Raw genomic sequence first — 21,620 nt, 5'->3', positions numbered from 1 at the left:
GGTGGGGGGAGGGACTCAAAACAGAGGTGCGTCCACCCTTATACAGTCATACCTCAGGTTACAGACGCTTTGGGTTGTGTGTTTTCAGGTTGCTCACTGCGCCAAACCCGGAAGTACCGGAACAGGTTACTTCCGGGTTTCGACACTCGCACGTTGCGCATGCGCAGAAGTGCCAAATCACAACCCTTGCATGCGGAGACGTGGTGCTGCGGGTTGCGAACGTACCTCCCACACGGATCACATTCACAACCCGAGCGTCCACTGTATAGACTTTGAAGTTGCCCACCCTCAAACTCCAGACCACCCCCAGAAACATCATACATACATCACAGAAGGGGTGTAGCCCAGGACCACCTCCCCCAACACATCATACATACATCACAGGGGGCGGTCTAAAACAGAATCCTGAGTGTGTTGTTTATCTCCTGTCTGCCATTTACCTGATTGCATTATCTGGGTTTTGACCACTCTTCTGTTATTATAACTACTTAATTCCTGAATCCAGGACAAATGCTCACCCTATTCACACAATACATGTACCCTTAAGGCAGGATTTGTGAGCACAGACACACTTGGGAGATTTCCCCCATTTCCTTTGACCTTGCAGGGAAATATTTGAGGTCATTTTGGGAGAGAGAAAATGGTTTTCTGTGGGTTTCAGACATGTGGTTTACACATTAGTATGCATTTGCTTGGAACATTTATGAACATCTATTTTATTGGGAAGTACGTCCATGTGTCTAGTGTTTTATGGTTTTAAATAAATTGTGGTCATCATGTTCTGTTAAGCTAAATATATTTTTTAGCTGTTTTAAAACTATTTTCTGAATTCTTAAACTTCAAGCGCTGTTGTGAGCTCTAAGAGAAAGTCATAGTTATACATAGATGTCATACTTTTTGCCAGCCATCATTTACAAGGTTATCCAAAGATCCAAACCTGGTTTAGCCTACTATTAGTATTCTTTACTATGGAAAATCCAGCTGGAGGGATTTACTTATTCCGTCAGAGGTTAAGAAACATGACATGAACTTCCATTACTCCTAGCCTGTTATTTTAAACCCCACCACTAGGACATGCAGGTCTGTACCATGTTTTATAGTTATTTTGAAAACTGCCACATTAGAGAACAAGGCTGTCAATTCAGTGCATGTAAAACGTCTTCCCTTAATTTCATTCTGAAATATTGGAATTTGGATGTAATCCTTTTTCTATTTAATTAATTAATGTATACATACTAAGTTTGTGTCTATACATAGGTTGCATAGGTTTTTAATCAGTTTGACTTTTCAGTCTGATTTGTTTAAATCTGATAATACACAATCCATAGATCTACTGAGATCTCATGCTTATCATTTAGTAGCCATCTCATTTAGCCTCTAGATATCACAGTCTCTCCACAAGTTGCAATATCCATACCAAACCCAACATTTGTAATAAAGCTTGTATCCATACATGCTTCAGTATGATTTACTTCAGAATAAATACTATAGGAGAGAGCTCTGATACCGCCATTTTAACTGGCTGTTTATTGTAAATGGTGCCACAATAAATAATTCTGGATTCTGATTTAGGGATTTTTGCTATCTCATGCTTTCTTTGCTGGAACTGAGTGAAAATAAAGCTTGCTGATTTGAAAGCTCTGCATATAGCATACTGTATTTTTCGTAAACACTTGTGGAACTTTTCAGTTTATAGGAAAAACTGTAATTATATCATTAGCTTTAAGCACTAGTACATTCAGTTGCTTGCCCCAGCCCTGCTTGCTGACCAAGTTAACCATGATTGGGTACTAGTTTAATGACTCAGCGGTTAGTGTTCAAGTGACTCATCCTAACAGTCACTGTTTTAGGGATTTGCCTCAACATGCCAGAGGGGACTTGGTTATATTAGGGCTCAAAGGGTCAGAAGAGTAAAGATTGCTTGGGGCTGCACTTCGAAGAAGTTGTTTCTGACACTAGTCTCTAGAAGAAGAGGAAAGATATCTAGTTAAGGTGCAATAAATGAGGAGTTGCAGGCATTTCCTTCATAATTGCCTAATTTATGTTAGACTAGTAGGTGTTGGATTTTTTAAAGTTGTTAACCAAACTTAAAAAATAGTAATAGAGTGGGCTTAATGTTAGACATGTAAGTACTCCTAGGATCCTATTATTTAATTTTGTGCCAAAGGTTTTCTAAGGCTTCTGAATAGCATCTGTTCTGGCATAGTTTTGTGTGTGCTTTCTTTCAGACTAATTGGTAAATCTTATTTTGGATTTAGGCTTGTATTGAAGACAGACAGCTACTTCACTGCCAAAATGTCATCTTCCACCTCTACACAATATCTATCACCAGAGAGTGCCTGCAGAACATCACCTCAACAAGTCAAACAGGTAACCTATTATTATGAGTTTTTTGGGAGGAGGGGTTTGACTGAAGCCTGGGCCCCATTTTAATTCCTGGATCCAGCATGGATTCTATTGCTGGAATAGCCAGGCCAGCCTGCTAAAGGCCTGCTAAATATGGGTCCTAAGTGGAACAAAGGGAGTGGCTCCAGTCAGAGGGCAAATGGGTGGGCTACCCTCCCTCAGCTTTCTGTTAGAAAAACAAAAGGTCAGATTTGTATTATTTGAACCAGAAGGTCAGACTGGAAAGGCAGAGAGAGAGAGGGCCATGTTTCATTTGGCTTGAATCCAAAACTGCAGGTATGTTAGAAGCAATACCATTTTTGGCTGTTAATGCTGTGAACCCCTCCATTGTAGGCTCAGGTTGTATATATGTATAAATACAGGCAACGACCGATTTACACATGTCCAATTGATGCGCAACCACACATGCATCATGGCGACCCAGAAGTGGCTGGAAAAGGGGGTGTAACACACAGCAATATAGATGGAAGCGGGAAAGACAAGTGCAGTCAACAGTGGGTGCTAATCACGCAGGAAGGAGTTCAGCTTCTAATTTTATTTGCCATTAATGACAACTGGCTTTTCCATTGGGATTTAGTTCCCTAGTATATTAATTTAGAAGTGGTACTATCTATCATAGTTCCCAGGTAATATGATTAAGCATGTTTGTTTATTCTCACTGCTGGGAGAAAATATTGAATAATAAAGACATTTGAGTTAATGGCCATATATTAGCTGTCAAATTTAGTATCCTGGGGAGCTGAGAATAATCTAATCTTTATATCCAATTTGGCTATGCTGGAGTTCTTAGGGACCCAAGTGAAATACATTGAGGTGGTTCAGGTGTTCCTCTTTGGAGTTAGAATGAAATGCAGAGGGCAGGGTGTCTTAAAATGAAGAAATCAACCCATATGACAGAGGCCCCTTAAGTTGGAATCTGGAACTATTCTCTCATTTAATTATTTCGTTGTGTATGAGCCTTGTGTTTGATTACTGTAGCACTGAACTTTAAGTGAGCTTAATTTGTGTCCTGCTGCCCGCAAACGGTTTCAAAAGCAGGCATGCAGTTTTGATGCTTCCCTTGGGCTTGATTTCGGAAAGCACAGGAGTCCCTTAAATGGTTGGTCTTTTCAATTTGTAGTGAGAGTGTTGGAAACAGTTTCCAACAAAATCTTGAGCTAAGGATGGGTAACATTTTGGAATTTGCAGTGCATTTGCTGCCTGGGTACTGTTTGGAAACTGTGTGATTAAAAGCTGTTGGTGACACAGAACTGCATAACTCCACAGACATGTGGGAAAATGGGAGTCAGTACGACCAGTGTAATTTTGAAACTGGTCTAGAATGACTCTAGGTTGCTAACTCCCTTGTTCTGCCCGCTTAGCCTGAACATATCAACACTTCACCTTTGTCTCTCATTTTAGCATTGGAAATATAGAGGGTAATGAGGTGTTTAATACAGACCAATGGGCCTTCTTGCTTCAGGCATTTCATTGTTTCAGCCTTATGAAAGCTCATATGTTTCACTTGGAGTTGATATAATTGTGGCCCTAATTGGGTATTATGACTGCTGCAGTGAGAGAGGGTGGGGAAGCAACATGTGTGGTATGATACTTCGGATTTGTATGTTGCTGTTACCTCTCATGCTCGTTCTCTTTAAATCTCTCTTTCTCTCTCTGGCAAAGTGAAATGTATGATTTACATTGAGGTTATGCATTGTTTGTAGTGACTTCATCTCCTTAGAATTATTTGTTTCAAAGGTGCATTGGTGGGGATGGGACATTGCAGCTGTGTGTTTCAGGCTTGCATGAAGCATTTAGTTTACTGTTCTGGGATAGTTATGGGCAGCATTTAATCTGTCACCTCACACACGTTATGGAACATGGCTTATAGAAAACTCTCTTTATCACATATCTTAGCTACGACCAAAACCGCCACTCCTGAAGATTCTGCGAGCTGCAGGTGCTCAAGGTGAAACTTTCACACTAAAGGAGGTGAGTTGATACGTACACTCTTCTGTATTGGAAACAGTTTTGATGGTTGCCTTATTTTATGTATTTCTGTGCTACTCTTCAACCACACCTATTGCTGAAATGCCCCCCTTTGACTTCATAGCCTAAACAAATGAAGTTGCGAACACATTTTGGCTCACCCCTATTGGAAAACCCCTCTCACTTCCCAGTTTAGGCTGTTGAAACAGGAAAGTGTAATGGTAACTTCCACAAAATGAGGACTGTGCATATGGTCTTTGAATTATATATGCTGTCTTATGCTCCCTAATATTTACTTCTTTTTGGTGGTCAATGTGTATTTGACACAAGCATTTGCCACTTTCAGATGCTGTTTCATCTGCTCGCTTAACATTTCCAGTTTGCTACCTTTTGATTTCCTTCTGGTGATTGATATGCTGCTGTGTGTAATTTTGCAAGTTTATTCTGGATAATTTAGTTGCTAGAATGAAATGTTTCTGCTTCTTCCCAATAACCTGAGTGAGCAGTGTTGGTGAAAGTGGTTTTTTGGGGGAGGGGGAGGGTGTCCCTAAAGACTATCCATAACTATTCTTAATAATGCATCCCCTAGTTTGAGCATGGAGGTTGAAATATGGAGGGGCAGATTTTGGTCTCAGCACTTCTGAACCTTTCATGTGAAATAGAAGAAGAAGAAGAAGAGTTTGGATTTGATATCCCGCCTTTCACTCCCCTTCAGGAGTCTCAAAGCGGCTAACATTCTCCTTTCCCTTCCTCCCCCACAACAAACACTCTGTGAGGTGAGTGGGGCTGAGAGACTTCACAGAAGTGTGACTGGCCCAAGGTCACCCAGCAGCTGCATGTGGAGGAGCGGAGACTCGAACCCGGTTCCCCAGATTACAAGACACACATCCTTATCGCCATGGGTGTGTGTTTTATTCATCAAAAGGTTTTTTGAGCTGCCTGTTGCAGATGCTAAAAGAGCAGCAGCTTTTTATTGTTGAATAGCTATTATAAAATGATTTAGGGCTATCGGTCAGTATTAAAGAGTGGGAGGGAAACTGCATTAGTTGTAATCCTGAGAGACTGTTAGAAATGTTTCTTGTTGCCAATTGAAGCTTGAAAGTTTTTGAATTATACTTTTTTATTTTCTCTCATTTCATTGGAAATGTCTTGTCAGCTAAACCCAAGACACCCTGTGAAATCATTTATTTTAAGATGAAAATGCAAAGTGTGTACAAGATTAGAAAAATGACACTAGCTGTGATTTACAGGGGTATCCTGTCAGCTAGGAATTAAATGCAGTGGCTTTTCATTAGGAATGTGTCAGATATTCCTGTAGTGCTCCGTGACTTATTTTAAACACTTATGCATTTAAATAACTTATTTAGCTTCTAATATTTTTGCAAAAAACAAATTGAATACTTTGAATGGAAGGGGTTTTAGTGTTAAAATGTTAATTTGCCACACCAGACTACATTTAGCGCAGTAAGGGCTTGTCCCCCAGCAGTGGGTGGAAGCTGCTAGTAGTTCATTTTGCATTTATCTTCTCTAGGTGAGACTCCCCCCTCCCTTTTGCTGGAGACAGAGAGGGGTGACTAGGCTTTTACGCTTAATGTATTACATGAGGGATAGGCTCCACTTGTGTGTTATATACTAGTATGTGGCTAGACCACTTCAGTTGGATCTGGTTTGCAGTTCAAGAATTATCTGATTGCAGGGTCACTGCCTTAATTTTAAACTTGCAACTCTCACACAAGCAGTGGGGCTCTGTGTCTATTGCCCTTATTTCTGAAGGCAGCCCTGTATCGGGAAGTTTTTAATGTTTGATATTTCATTATGTTTTTATATGTGTTGAAAGCCACCCAGATTGTCAGGGGCAACCCAGCTAGTTGAGTGGGGTATAATAATAATAATAATAATAATAATAATAATAATAATAATAATAATAATAATAATAATAATAAATAATTAATAAGCTGATTGGGAATACTTGACCTAGATGCTGAATCTGCCACTGTGCTTGAATGCCCATAGTATGGTTTGGCTTCTGAAGGGATGCAGTGTATCTGAGCAGTGTTTGGGACACCCATGGGAAAGTGGCCCTAAGCTTCTCAGAAGGAGGTTAGGGTATTTGTAACAAACATTTATTACACTGTGAGTATATATAAAATCTTCTCTGATGGTTATAATGACAACTACTTTACATCTGCTTAATACAGAATTCTCAGCTTTTAAAAATCTACCTAATACAATAAAATAAACATTGAGCATATGTATTATTTACATATTACCGTCTCCTGCATTATAACTAGAGCTACTTTTTGTTTACCACTGTTAAGCTGTAGTCCAGGGATGGTGAACCTTTGAGCCTCAAAATGTTGCTGGACTCTGATTCTCACCAGCCCCAGCCAGCATGGCCAGTGGTTAGGGATGATGGGCGTTGTAGTCCAGCAATGCTAGAAGGATCAGTGGTTTCTCAGTCCTGCTCTAGACTGGTTATATTTCCAGACAATTTAAGGTCCACAGATATCAATATTCAGATCTACAGTTGTGACATCTTTGAGATCCCCATATATTCAAACTCCAGCCAGTGGGGTTCTAATTAGGGAATGAATATGGACTATAAAAACTACCCATGTCTGTTTATTCTGTCTTTCCTATTTCCCCCCCACAGTTGCTGATGCCTTAAGTGGTTTGCAGAGTTATCCCTGAAGTGCTTTCTCCAGCGCTTTGAATGCAAACTGCTTTCTAAGGGGAGAGAGAAATGTTCCCGTTTTAAAAATGTGCACATTTTTTCGCAGTTTGGATGTGGGAGTTCCATTTTAGCTGGAATGTGGAGTTCCGTTTAGAGCTCTTATAACTCTGATTCTGTGAACCCCTATTTTAAAACAGTTACGTTGGTTGTCATTATGATTCCAGGCCCAGTTCAAGGTGGTAATTATTCTGATTTTACTTATCAACCCTATGACCCACTTGCACAGGCTTCTCAGCCCACTTGTGTGCCACGACCTACAGGTTGGGGAGCACTTGATATATATATATGACCCTCTTACGCCACGTGGGTAGCTGAAAGATAAAGGACTGAAATTAGAGGAATTAAAAGTCTGTTGTCTCAATTGCCCCATTAGCACAAGCATTCCTGCTTGCCAGATGGAGTGATTCCCCCTCTCCTCCCCACCAGTATTCTGGGGATTCTCCTGACCAACTAGAGTGGAATTGGGGCAGGAGAGGATGGGAGAGCCCTGTTGCACTTGTGGAAGCTCTTGTGCTCCATTCTGCTTGCTCCCTGTATTAGTTGAATCCAACCCTCAGTATCTATGTTGGTTCAAAGGATGTGATAAGCTTTAATACATAAAATAAGAGAGCTTTAATTCATGAGATGGGTGGGAGCCATATAAAATTACAACAGTGCTTTTACTGACTAGGAGCACTATTTTATAGGAGCACTAATTTTATAATGAATGATTTTAGAGTGTTGTGTTGTGTTGTGTTGTGTTGTGTTGTACTGTTGTACTGTTTTATTGTTAGCCGCCCTGAGCCGGGCTTCGGCTGGGGAGGGCGGGATATAAATAATTTTTTATTATTATTATTGTTGTTGTTGTTGTTGTTGTGTGATGTTATTTACAGAGGAAAATGTTCAACAAATGCTGAAACAGTTGTAATAGAGAACAATCCTTACTGGTTTAATTCTTGCTGCATGTCTTACTAAGTTTTTTTTAAAATTTGCCTAGCTTGTGCATTACCTTGGGGAGTATATCTCAAAGAAGCAGCTATATGACAAAAAACAGCAGCACATGGTGTATTGTGGAGGAGACCAGCTGGGGGATCTTCTAGGTTGTGAAAGCTTCTCTGTGAACGACCCAAGGTAGGAAATCTTTAAAATATACATAGAATAAGTTTCCCGTGTGTAAAGCAACTTTCTAATCTATGGTCCCTCTTCAGCTTGGGTGGTATAGATAACTCGTGACACAAGTGATCCCTCCTTCCCCTTTGAGCATAATGTATTTTAGGGGTGCAATCATCTAATTGAAATCTACTGTATTTGGCCATACATGAACAAAAGATTTTCAAAGGGGAACTCCAGTGTGAAATGGCCAAATAAAAATTCATCCAGAAGTTCAAGCCTCTTCATTTGGGATTGAATGGAATCATAGAATCATAGAGTTGGAATAGACCACAAGGGCCATTGAGTCCAACCCCCTGCCAAGCAGGAAACACCATCAGAGCACTTCTGACATATGGTTGTCAAGCCTCTGCTTAAAGACCTCCAAAGTAGGAGACTCCACCACACTCCTTGGCAGCAAATTCCACTGTCGAACAGCTCTTACTGTCAGGAAGTTCTTCCTAATGTTTAGGTGGAATCTTCTTTCTTGTAGTTTGGATCCATTGCTCCGTGTCCGCTTCTCTGGAGCAGCAGAAAACAACCTTTCTCCCTCCTCTATATGACATCCTTTTATATATTTGAACATGGCTATCGTATCACCCCTCAACCTCCTCTTCTCCAGGCTAAACATGCCCAGCTCCCTTAGCCGTTCCTCATAAGGCATCGTTTCCAGGCCTTTGACCATTTTGGTTGCCCTCCTCTGGACACGTTCCGGTTTGTCAGTGTCCTTCTTGAACTGTGGTGCCCAGAATTGGACACAGTACTCCAGGTGAGGTCTGACCAGAGCAGAATACAGTGGCACTATTACTTCCCTTGATCTAGATGCTATACTCCTATTGATGCAGCCCAGAATTGCATTGGCTTTTATAGCTGCCATGTCACACTGTTGGCTCATGTCAAGTTTGTGGTCAACCAAGACTCCTAGATCCTTTTCACATGTACTGCTCTCAAGCCAGGTGTCACCCATCTTGTATTTGTGCCTCACATTTTTTTTGCCCAAGTGCAATACTTTGCATTTCTCCCTGTTAAAGTTCATCTTGTTTGTTTTGGCCCAGTTCAAAACAAACAAGTTTTGAAAAAAACAAAAAAAAAAAAATCCAATGGAGTCATTGGATTTTTCACACTTCAGATGTTGATTAACTCAGCAGTGCCTAGTTGATTGTTTTATTGCCTACCACTGCTCTTATAAATGGTTATCATATTTGTCTCACAAACTTTCCACCATAAATCAATTGCCACTTATTTGTATACTTTTTGTACCTTATTTCCCCACCCTTATCACATTTGTATATGTAGCTGCGGATGAGGGTTACGCCATGGATATGATGAATTATACTTTAGTATCTGAAAGCTTAAGGCACAATAAATGTGTTGGTATTTAAGGTGCCATAAGACACTTCATTAAATAGACTTATGCTGCTTTTGGTCACATAAAGCAGTGCTGCTTTCGAATTCTTCTCCATATTAAAACAAAACCGCACAGCAAATAGAAAACCAGCATGACAGGGAGAGAAGTTGTAGCCTTGCTCTGTAACTTACGTGCTGATTTTTATTTGCAGGGAGTTTTTAGAATGGGGAGAGGTGGTCATTCAAAAACTGACTTCTGCCTAATGACCTGCTCCGTGTTGCCACTTAACACCACCTGGCTATGTTGCATATGTAGGTCAGACCTTGAGGCCTGGAATGGGACAAAATGCTAGCCTTGCATGCAGGCTTAACCAAGCCTCCCAACGATACTGCATTTTTTGTTATTTATTTTGTCTACCCGAGGCCATTACAAAAGATAAAATACGTAAAACAGAATAAAAGCAGAACAAAATACACTATACCACTAAAATAAATATTAGAACCAGATGTTCTCTCAGATAAGAGTTTGCTGCCTGAAGAACTTAACTTCTCACTCCCACAAACTTTTCTCCTTAAAATGGCCACTCTAAAGGCAAAACAGGGCACTTTCTCAGAGGTATGGGGGCACATGTCCCCTAATAAAAAGTTAAATGCCCAATTGATCATTCAACTGGGGTATTTAAAACTTTGAAGAAAGCTGCTCTTACATCCTCGTAGCTGGGGCAAACTTGTGTGTAGTGGGGCAAGTCTTCAGGCATGTTACCTCCGCATGGGCAAATGCTCTCTTCGTAGGGTAGCTGGCGATGGTGTCCTTAAACTATGGCAGAGCACCTAGACGAGCCACAGAGCTGTAAAGGCTTTTCTCCATTTTATATTTGTGATACTGTTAAACTGAGGGTGAGGAGTCTGATAGGGTAGTTTGTCATACCAGGGGTCACATTTGGACAGACAGACAGATGCTGAAGTGTGATCACAAAAATCCTGCTTTAAAATATGAGATTTCATGTGACAATATGTCATCTCACAGTCATAACAAACTTGGAATCCAAAGAAAGGCCATACATCTCAATAAGTAATTAAAGACAAGTAAAATCTACTCTCCTGATGATCCCTTTTAGAAATTGCTTGTCAACCCACCACAGCTAGATTCCTTTTAAAGGGAAAAATGCATTCTTAACCTAAAAATCTTTGAGATACTTAATTGTGCTTGCACTCTAGATAGGGTGGCAGCTGTATGAGTTAGGCTTATGAAAATTTGCAGGCTGTGTTGGCTGTTTCTACTTTCTTTAAAGATTAAGTGGAAGGGTGAGAAGGTTTGATAAGTGTGATAATACCACAATCTGTCCTATGAATGAACTTAGCTTTAAAAATACATACTTTTCCACAGGCCAGTTTATGAGATGCTGAAACGGAATGTGACTTCTGTTACTGTTACTGTTACAGGTAGGTTTCATTTTATATTAGCCAAGTTTATGCATTGCTTTATAAAATTTAATTTTGGTAAGTAAAAGCATGTAAAGTCTGCTGATTAAAGTATTGAGACACTACAGCCTTCTCACACCCCCGACACATTTTGGGCAATAGTTTCAAGACTTAGGATGATGAAATTGTTAAATACAGTTGGTGGTTGTCTGATTTCCCCCCCCCCCCCTGAATGAACTTAAGGTAATTTATTTCAGTGGGTCTGTTCTGAGTAATAGTCAAACACAACCCTGTGAATACAGTTGAGAGAACCTTCAGTCCAAGTGAAATCATTGTGGTTAACCCTTTATTTATGGTATTTAAATACCATCCATTCCTCTGGCTAAAGTTCATTTATCTTTCTCTGGATCCTGCTAAATGGATGAACTAGCTTAATTTGTCAGCAGGGAATAGAATCCCAATGGTTATCTATCATTAAGATTTAAAAATGAGCCTGTGGCCCTCCAGTTATTGTTGGATTCTTGTTCAATCTTCTCCATTTAGCATGACGATTGATTGGTGAAATGGAAGTTGTGGCCCACTAACAATGAGGACCACAGGTTTCCCCATACCTGATGCATACTCTACCATTGGTTTATTTCCAGTTCTAATATTTTGAACAGAACACGTGGGGTATCAAATACAATTTTTCATCTTTATTTGTCTGGCAACTTAACAAAAATTTACTTGTGGAACTCTTCCCATGCCCCCTCGTTTTTGGCAAGGTCCTCAATTTGCTCACTCTCTGCCATTTGGGGGGAAATGATTTTATTTATTTCATTTCTATGCTGTGTTTCATTCAAATGAATCCAAAAGTGGCTTACAAGCAAGAAATAATATGATAGAACATAATACAGTCGTACCTTGGTAGTTGAACGGCTTTGCTCCTGAACAAATCAGCTCCCAAATGCTGCAAACCCGGAAGTGAGTGTTCCAGTTTGCGAACGTTTTTCAGAAGACAAACGTCCGATGCGGCTTCCATGACTTCTGGTTGAGTGCAGGAAGCTCCTGCAGCCAATCGGAAGTCTTGCCTTGGTTTTCGAACCGTTTCGGGAGTTGAATGGACTCCTGGAATGCATTAAATTCGAGAACCCAAGGTACCACTGTAGCTACTTAACAATATTTGTTCCAGTTAGTTGGCAAACTATATCCTGCAAGTAGTGGCTGTATTCACCTCGTATGAAATGGCAAGCATAGAAATCATGAGAAACACAAATAAAATGTGAAGGAAAACCAATTTTTGTAGTGATCCTCTCCACTCTTGATAGTTGTGCACCAGTTTTTCATTAGTCATTTAAATTTAGCCCGAGCAAATCCTGTGATAAACAATTATTGACGGTTCATTTTTGTAATAGTAATTCACACCTAGGTGACAACCATAGGGCTATCCTCAGGTTGAATTTGAGTATTTCCTGAATGCACCTTGAGTTGTGCTGGTGCAAGATCCAAAAACAAAACTGACTTTGCAGAGCTGGCCCTTGTATTGTACATGATAGTAGCTATTTCTAACACCCAGTGATTTAAGGCTTCAGAACTTTTCTTCATCACTTTTGTGGTGCCAGTTGGCCATATTTGCAGGCAGGTAAAATTGGGAGTTTCATATGAAATGAAAATAGTAGCTTCAGAACCTTGGTAGAATGAGAAAACTAAACTTTGTTTCCCCACTTCTCACAGGCCTGAGGCTGCTATTGTTTCCCCACTGTTTATATAACATACACATTTTTGTTTGCATTCATAACGTTTTACATCCAGCTTGGTTTTTATTCATAAGGTGTGTTTTGGTGATGTTCTCTTGGAATTTTAATGAAGATTAATTGTGGCATAGTTCTTTATTTGCGCACTATTGGAAGTCATTTGCACGTTCTTGAGTGATCCACAGAATCCTTTGAGGAGCAAACAAGTGGGCTTCTACTACAGTAGAAAGTATAGCTTGGCCTGGTTTGCAGATAATGCTAAGCTATAGTTTGTTTCTCTAAAATTTGATTTGTTTTCTAGGTTCTCTTGTCTTGCACCTTTATAGTTTGGTGAGTGTCTTGGGCTGGGAGGCCAAATTATGGTTAAGGAAGGGTGCTGGTTTCATGTATATCACTAAGCTATAGTTTTAAAAAATCCACATCCGAGTATGGTTCCTTGGCAGTAAGCAAGCCAGTTAAGCTGCTGGGCACAGTTCACACATAATGCTAAACCGTGGTTTAATAAACCATAGTTTAATAAAGTCAGGATTATATACAAACCACTCTGAGACTTCTGAAGCCATCCTGAGTTCAGTGGGCATCTTGTTCACTTGCATTGGAGATGTTTGTAGAATCGAATGGGTGGCTCAGAAGAACTCAGTGGGTGACTCTTGAAGCCCAACAAAGTGGTATTGGGGAAAATATAGAAAAAGTGAACTTTCAGAAATTTATTGACGCTACCAAATAAAATCAGAAGAGAAGAGATGGCCTGAAAAATTAAGAAAACTATTAACAAATTAACAAGCATTTAAAGGCTTGAACAATCCGTGCACTTTGGGCATTCTGACTCCAACTTCGGCCACAAATAAATACACAATAGAATTTCAGTGCATGAGTATTCCTAACCGTAGTTTTATCCCTCCAATTTTGTTATTGGCTAATTACAGCTAATTGATTTGAGTGGATTTGCACATTTCAAGTCAGTGCAAATATCAGTATTGAAAGATGGAATTCCTGTGAAGTGGCCCTGAATCATCATTCTCTGGCTAGAGAGCAGTTTTTCAGTTAGCCTCATTTGTTGCTAACCTATCTGTTTCTGGTTTATTGGACCATTTTTGGAAAACTACTGTAAATGCTCACAAGCAGGGTGGATTTGATTTAAACCAAATCGATTTAAATCATGATTTAAATCACTAGTCAGATTTGATTTAAATCATTTTTTAACAGAAAGACTCATTTTTGCTGATATAATCTTAATATTTACAACCAGATGAAGATTTCATTTTTGGAATAATAAATGTTCAGAGTAGTTTTTACAGTTATATCAAAAATTACTGATTTGGTTATACCTTTAGAAATACATAGATAATTATGAAATTATTGTAAGGTTTAATAAATTAACTGTTTATAGGGGCTATATCTCCCAGCAACCCTGGCTTTGGATAGGCTGGCCTTCCTTTTTCTAGAGGGGAGGAGAGAGACAGTTGGTAGGCCTAGGCTGGAACAGGCTTGCAGAAAGAACAGACCGAGGAGAAACAGGCTGGTGGAAAGCTGGAAAAAGGGAACCAAGGACTGGAGCAGAGAATTTCAGGGATTCCTGCTGCAGGACTGACGTTCCAAGTAGAGACTTTATTGTTTGGACAATGTCAGGCGAGTCCTGGGAAGAAGGGCCTGGAACCAGTGAACTCTTATAAGTTGACTGGCAAGCACTTCAAGGTCTCGCCAAGGACTTACAGGTCCCAGTTACTATTTCCAACCCCCCCCCCCCCCGGATTTGCTTCTATATTCAGGTGCCTATTCTGTACAGTTAAGTGTTCGTGCAGTTGTTGGAACCCAGTGGGATTGAGAAGAGGTTGGCAGCCCTGAAGTGCCTTTCAGCACTTGTCTCAAGTCTGAGTTGCACAGACATGCAACTGACTTGCACAATTATTACGCAAAGATCCCAAGACTTGAGTATTCTGCTCACAAGGTTGCACTTTCATTTTTACTGCTTCACACTTAGCTACTTGTGCAGATCTATTCCACTCCAAACAATCTATTCATTGAACCTCTTGGAACTTAGCATTTAAGAAGTAAGGGGTTGATTCTGTGTATATAAATTTGCAAAGGAACAATGGGATTAAGGATTTTTCCTCAACTCGGTATGCTTATTTTATAATATTTTTCCTGTGAAGAAAAGGCATGTTATCTCTGCAGACACAAATTCACACTTTTGAGAACTGCAAAAAGAAGCATCTGTGATAATAACTTCTCGTTAGAAAAACTGCCCCAAATAATCTTACAGAAACCTCTGGAAGAGCATGACATTGTGAAATGAATTAATGGAATTCATTTACAAAAAAAGTTAAACATCGCATATAAAGCCTCATGCTGCATAATTAAAAACAAGCCCTTATTTCCTGATGGATAATACCATTTGGACTATAATGTAACTTAAATAGAAGATTATCTTTGGAAAGCTTTTTCCTCCAAAAGCATTTTATTTTTAAAAATCCAACTTAAATAAAAAATCTGATTTATTCATTATTTTTTAAAAAATTGATTTTTATCTACCCTGCTCACAAGGATGAAGGCCTTGCTGGAACAGATCTTCCTTTGTAGCAGTGAAAGGACTAAACTGTCTCCCTTGCTGAGCATTAGCAGAAGTAATGAATGGATGGGCATTGGTACATTTCTATGTGTTGGTTAATAAGCTGGTTTATGTATCTTGAGCAAGGTGTTTTCATGCCACTTCTGTGTTGCTTGAAAACAGAATTGGAGCCTGGGATCTAGAACCCCTTTTCTATTTCCCATTAAAGTTGCTGTTCTAATGTTGAGGCGCTTACAGCCGTTTGTCACTTGAAAGTGCTAGGAAGATGTGGCACAAAGTGCCATGTAGGAGGCCAGAACATGAGCAGCTAAAGGGTCAGGAGCTTGAAGGCGCATATTCCATTCCTCAAGTGTGAATAGCGTAGGAATTTGAGTAGGGTTTTTGATGGATAGGACTATATACTCTCATCTTTAACACTTCTAACCCTACAGCTGCCAAACCTATTTGTTGGTTGCTTGTCAAGGGACCCCTCTGTGTTGTGAGAATGGTTATTACCAGGGAAGGTTTTTTCTTTCTTTACCTGCTGTCTAGATGCTGCACAGAGACTTGCTCTTGCAAAGGATCAAAGCACGAATAATCCAAGTCAAGAACAACTGAAGGTAAACCCTGATGGGTGGTTTCTTTTGTCGTACAGAGTTGCCCCTTCTCTGTACCTGTTCACGGTGGACTGCTAGAACTTTTGAATTTCTTGACAGGTGGGCTTCTGCCTTCCTCAGAAGTTTTGGGGAGTCCACAGACCAGGGACAGAGTGACCATTCTCTGTTCTCTACCTAACAGAGTTCCATTCTCTGAACATGTTTACTGGGGTGTAACACTTCCTGTCCTCAGTCACACCAGCTTGTGTTGTTGTCAGTATTCCTGGATGGGATTTTTTGAACAGAGGGTGATTTAGAGTTACTTAGTAGTGTCCTTTAAACGCTTCTAATACCAGGCAGGTCTTTTTTTCTGGTACTATTGTTGGATACATTTAGGCCAGCTTGAGAAAGAGTTATATGATTTGTGATGAAGGTAAGGAGTTAGATGTCACTAGTAGATAGCAGCTTTATTTATTTATTTTGCTGGTTTATAACGTAGAAATGCTGCTTGATATTACCAGATTCTTGATTGGTTAATATGTTTTGTAAGTTTTGCTTTGTATGCTCAAACCTTGACACTCTTAACTCCTCGGTGTTGCTCTGCAACTGGTGACTCAGAAAGGAAGTGTTACATCCCTGTGTCTCTTTAAGACCTGTTGGGCTAATGAGTCTCTCTCTCCTTCTTCCTTTAAGCAGAGTAGCACAGACAGAAATTGCACTTATGGGCGAAAAGAGAATGAAGTTGACACACCTGCCTTGTCTGTCTCGAATACGTTAGAGGAGGATGAAGGTGAGTACAAGTCTTTGAAGCTGATGAAAGCCATGACTGCCACAAGATGAGTTCCTTTGTTCTACATTTGGCCAAGATTTTGCTGTTCTTTATTATATTCGGATCTGGGCTCTATTCTCAGTATTGCTTCCATTATATGTGATCATATGCACAGGTTCAGACTTCACACATTGGTCAACAAGCACTAAGAGTAAGTCACAGTTCTCTGTTCATGTGTGTTGTAACAGGTGGGTTCTTTAACCTCACTAGAGTCCTTCTGTGCATTTTGTAGAAATGTCTGTCCTGTCAGTAGTACTGACTCTAGTGGTAGATATAATAATAATAATTTATTATTTATACCCCGCCCATCTGGCTGAGTTTCCCCAGCCACTCTGGGCGGCTCCCAATCAGTGTTAAAAACAGTACAGCGTTACATATTAAAAACTTCCCTGAACAGGGCTGCCTTAAGATGTCTTCTGAATGTCAGGTAATTATTTATTTCTTTGACATCTGATGGGAGGGCGTTCCACAGGTCGGGCGCCACTACCGAGAAGGCCCTCTGTCTGGTTCCCTGTAGCCTCACTTCTCGCAATGAGGGAACCGCCAGAAGGCCCTCGGCGCTGGATCTCAGTGTCCGGGCTGAACGATGGGGGTGGAGACGCTCCTTCAGGTATACAGGACCGAGGCCGTTTAGGGCTTTAAAGGGATGGGATCTCACTGTAGGCAATGTGCCTTTTTATTTAAAAGTTTATTTGGATGGCAGGAGCTTAATCTTGTGACAAGGGTTGGGGGCAGATATGATGCATCATCATCATTTTATTTGAATGCTGCCTTTCCATAGTTAAAACCATGTCCAAAGTGACTTACAACATGAAAAGATTTACATAAGTATTAAGGAGTCATACACAATAAACAAATCAAAAGGTATGTGACAAAATTGAACAATTCCACATAAGTCATAATAAGACCTAACAAAAAAGATACAAAAATATAACACCAATAAAACTCTGAAAGAAACCTCCTAAACCAGTGGTTTTCAACCAGTGGGGTGCCATGCGGGCAACACTGGCCTCTGTCCCTCTTTCCTTCCCTCGCTTTTCTGATGTCCTCTTGTGTCTCTGCCTCCCAAAGGCTTGCACAGCTGTTTATTGCAGTAGCTCTGGCTACAAGCTCCGCAGGCGAATGGTGCCTCTGGGGCTGGTCCTGGGGTGCTGGTTGCGAGGAGCTGAGATGACCTCAGAGTAAGCAAGCGGGCGAGGGAGCCCAGTCAGCCAGTCCACCGGCTCTTGATGTTGGGAACAGACAGACAAGTCCCAGGCCCATGTGGAGCAGTGTGAGGAGGCACCTCTCTTTGGGGCAGGGGGGACAGCTCAAAGACCAGAGCAGCAGCAGCAGCTGCCCAGAGGACTCCCAAGGAGAAGGGAGAGGATGCTGAGGGAACACTCCACAAGGGAGGGTATTGGAAAAAGGATAAGAGGCTGCCAGCTTTGCAGGCAAGGGGTGACATAACTGGGCTCCTGAGGTCCACAGGAGTGCTGCAGAAAGAATGTAGTTGGTCAAGGGAGCTATGGACTCAAAAAGGTTGAAAACCTCTGTCCTAAACAATACTCCAGCTTGAGAATCTGTACAGCAGCCACAGCTTTTGTAGCTGGAGTCACATGGTTTAAAAACATCCCGCTCTGATCATCTTGTCTGTGAGTCCTTTGATTTTAGTTGAATTTAAGGGGGAAACGGTTACAGAAACAACAGCCCCTTATCAAAATTGATACTGCATGTGAGCAAAAGTGAACTTGAAGGTCCTACAATCTGTATAATCTTTAAGGAATGGCAGAGAGTCTTGCTGGGGAGTCATTTAGTTATTCCATGGGGAAGGTGGGTGGCTCAGTAGTAGAATATCTGTTTTGCATGCAGAATGTCCCAGGTTCAAGCCTTGACATATCCAGGTGGGTCTGCAGGGGAAGACTCATGGTCTGAAGCCCTGGATATCAGCTACCAGTCATTGTGAACAACATTAAACTTGATGGAATGGTATGACTTGGTATAGAGCAGTTTCCTATGTTTTGAGAGTATCTGCATGCTTTGCTCTGCCTTATTTCTTCATGCAAGTGTAGCAGATATGGTGCCCTCCTGATGTTGGGGATTATCACTCACATCAGCTATTGCTCATTCTCCCTGGGGTTGATGGGAGTTGGTGTCTACAACCATGTTGGCTACTCCTGCCAAAGTACTTCAGGCAGAAATTTGAGAGTGAGCTGTGTCTCAATGCGTAGGATTATCAGTCAGTTGAAAATAATTACATTTTAATCTGAACTTTGGTTGTTTCCTATAGATAACCTTTCAAAAGAACAACCCACACTGGATTTGGTGCTTGAAGAGTGGGATGTAGCTGGTCTTCCATGGTGGTTTTTAGGGAATCTGAGAAACAACTACAAGTCTAGAAGTAATGGCTCAACTGATATACATACGAATCAGGTAAATGTTGGTCAACATTAATTCCTGAGATATTTATAGGCTCTTTCCAGCTCAAGCCGCCTTTACTGTTGAGACTCTCCATAGTTTGACTTTGCTGATGATAGATAGACTTCAGGAAAGAAATGGCCTGCAAAATATGACTTGTGAAAGTAGTGCAGGGTAAATGGCACCTGCAAAGACTTTGAATCATTCATTTGAATGCTGTCAAACACTGCTGAGGGCTCATCATCGAGCCTATGTAGTGACAGTGAAGACAGCAAAGAAAGCATACATTGCTGCTTCCACCACATTCTCATTGTGCCATCCAGCAGAGCTTTTCCAGGTAGTGCAGGGCCTTTTACGGTTTGGCCAGAAGGAGGTGACAATCAATTGTAGTTTGCTGTGACTGGTTTACAAATCATTTTAAGGATAAAATTGCTTGCATCTGCCAGGACCTTGACTCCACTGTTACAGCAGTTGAATCTCAAGAGGTGTCCAGAGCACTGTCGAGTCCTGTTGTATTGGATGAGTGTATGCCTCCTAAGGGTGGCAACATGAGAGCATGTTTTTACGATGCTCTACCAAGTTGTTCTGGCACCATTTCTGATTCAGTGGTGAAGGGATTTTGCAATATCATATATTGTAGCTTTATTCAGGCATCATTGAATATAATGAGAACAAGTCTTTGTTGATCAGTAAATGTCATGTCTGTCTTCTCTTTTTGCTCTAGGATGTAGACACCACCATTGTTTCAGATACCACTGATGACTTGTGGTTCCTCAATGAAGCTGCTTCGGATCAGTTTGGTGTTACAATCCCAGCTAAAACAATTGACTGTGACTATGCCAGTGAAGAAGGAAAAGATGGCAGCAAAACTGTAAGTCCTGAGAGCAAAGGAACTGAATGGTGCTTGTTCTACCAAATGAGCATGGATGTTAAGCTGGAAGTGTAAGCCCATCAGAGCACTAAAGAGAACCAGTGTTATGAGAGCCAGTGGTGTAGTGGTTAAGGGTGGTAGACTCGTAATCTGGTGAACCGGGTTTGTGTCCCCGCTCCTCCACGTGCAGCTGCTGGGTGACCTTGGGCTAGTCACACTTCTCTGAAGTCTCTCCCTCACTCATCTCAGGGTGTTCGTTGTGGGGGAGGAAGGGAAAGGAGAATGTTGGCCACTTTGAGACTCCTTAGGTAGTGATAAAGCGGGATATCAAATCTAAACTACTACTACTACTACTTTTTCTACAAGTGTGTTCCTAGACTCACATGTGCGCCACCAGCACTCATGTATGATCAAATACATCCTGCTGAGAGATTTAGGATGTTTTGCTGGAGTTATGACATGCGTTTGTTATGGATGTGTTGTTAACCCTTAATTTTATGCCTTCAAGAAGCTCTCACACAAAGAAATAAAGAAAGCATAGTTTATTACAGTATAGAAAATAGGAGTCATACAGGAAATATAAATATGCTGCTTTAGACAGCAAAGTTAGTCTACGCTGGTAGCAAATTACAATACATACACACCCTAATTAAGGAGTAAAAGATACCTAACTATTCTAAAAGGCCCACAGAAGCACGGACATGACAATTTTGCAATAAACCAACACTAGAAAGGGGGGGGGGAAGTATACCTCTCGTTAAGGCAAAGCAGAAGTATGCAGAGGCCTAGGGAGTACTGGATAAGTTCTGTCCTGTTGGAGCTATGAGAGCCCACTAGCCTTGGACTCTAATGGTTTTTTCATACATTTTTGCCAATGCATGCCAGTGGAGAGGGGAGGGGGCTGTGAAATGAGTGGTTCTTACAATTTCCATAACCCCTTCCAGATTTTCCTGCCTATTTCTCACCTTGCCCATCCTGTTCCTGTTTGCTTAGCAAAAAGATGAAAGATTTGTGATCGTGAGGATTTATGTGAACCTAGGCATCTGTCTGTGATCTGCCTTTAAATCACCTCACCATTGTGCAACCATATATTTGCATGTGTTCATCTTTAGATCAGATGTGCGTGAACTCAGGATATTCCTGAATGCCTTTCAGCAGGTGATTGGGATCAGGCTTGCTTCCTGGTTCATGGTGATTTTTGTGTCATATTATAGTTAAGCCAATCTTATACTTAGGCCATGATCTACAGAGATAAACCATATCATAAATTCAGATTCACACACCTTTTGTCACACCAGTTCTGCCATTATCTTTAGTAATCTGTTAGCTTGCACTTTCAGTGGTTTATTTTTCTTTTTAGCAAAGGTTTCCATGCAATGTCATGGGCTTGTCACATTGGATGACAGTTCCCTCTGTGATTCATTTCATGGTAATAGATGGGCGAGAAGCTCTCCATATTTCAGTAGTTCGCAGGAATTCATGTCTAGATTTTCAGCATGTTTTTAAGACAAGAACAACTTGCATAAAAAATAACCTGCAGATTTCCCCCTCAAGAGTAATGCATGATTGCGTGAGTCAACTGACATACTCGTTATTTAATCTGTTTTACAGATGGGCAGAATCTGAGAGCCATCATAGACT

The 21,620-nt window shown here is 40.8% G+C and overlaps 1 protein-coding gene across 2 annotated transcripts in view; it reads left to right on the top strand.

Annotated features, from left to right (window-relative positions):
- The window catches only part of MDM4 (MDM4 regulator of p53), a 31,154-nt gene that overhangs the window by 2,601 nt on the left and 6,933 nt on the right, over positions 1 to 21,620 (top strand). The window contains exons 2-9 of one of the 2 annotated variants that reach the window (XM_081194586.1): positions 2,259 to 2,370; positions 4,303 to 4,377; positions 8,085 to 8,218; positions 10,971 to 11,026; positions 15,839 to 15,906; positions 16,579 to 16,672; positions 18,981 to 19,123; positions 19,833 to 19,979. In XM_081194586.1, the coding sequence (XP_081050712.1) occupies positions 2,296 to 2,370; positions 4,303 to 4,377; positions 8,085 to 8,218; positions 10,971 to 11,026; positions 15,839 to 15,906; positions 16,579 to 16,672; positions 18,981 to 19,123; positions 19,833 to 19,979 (792 nt within the window). In that variant the 5' untranslated portion in view covers positions 2,259 to 2,295. Of the gene's footprint in view, positions 1 to 2,258; positions 2,371 to 4,302; positions 4,378 to 8,084; positions 8,219 to 10,970; positions 11,027 to 15,838; positions 15,907 to 16,575; positions 16,673 to 18,980; positions 19,124 to 19,832; positions 19,980 to 21,620 lie in introns of both variants that reach the window. The other variant, XM_081194585.1, reaches the window with a different exon arrangement.

The sequence above is a fragment of the Podarcis bocagei genome (assembly GCF_964188305.1).
Source record: "Podarcis bocagei genome assembly, chromosome: 5".
Classification (NCBI taxonomy): domain Eukaryota; kingdom Metazoa; phylum Chordata; class Lepidosauria; order Squamata; family Lacertidae; genus Podarcis; species Podarcis bocagei.
The sequence above is the reverse complement of the archived record's forward strand: the minus strand, read 5'-3'. Positions and strand labels throughout refer to the sequence as shown.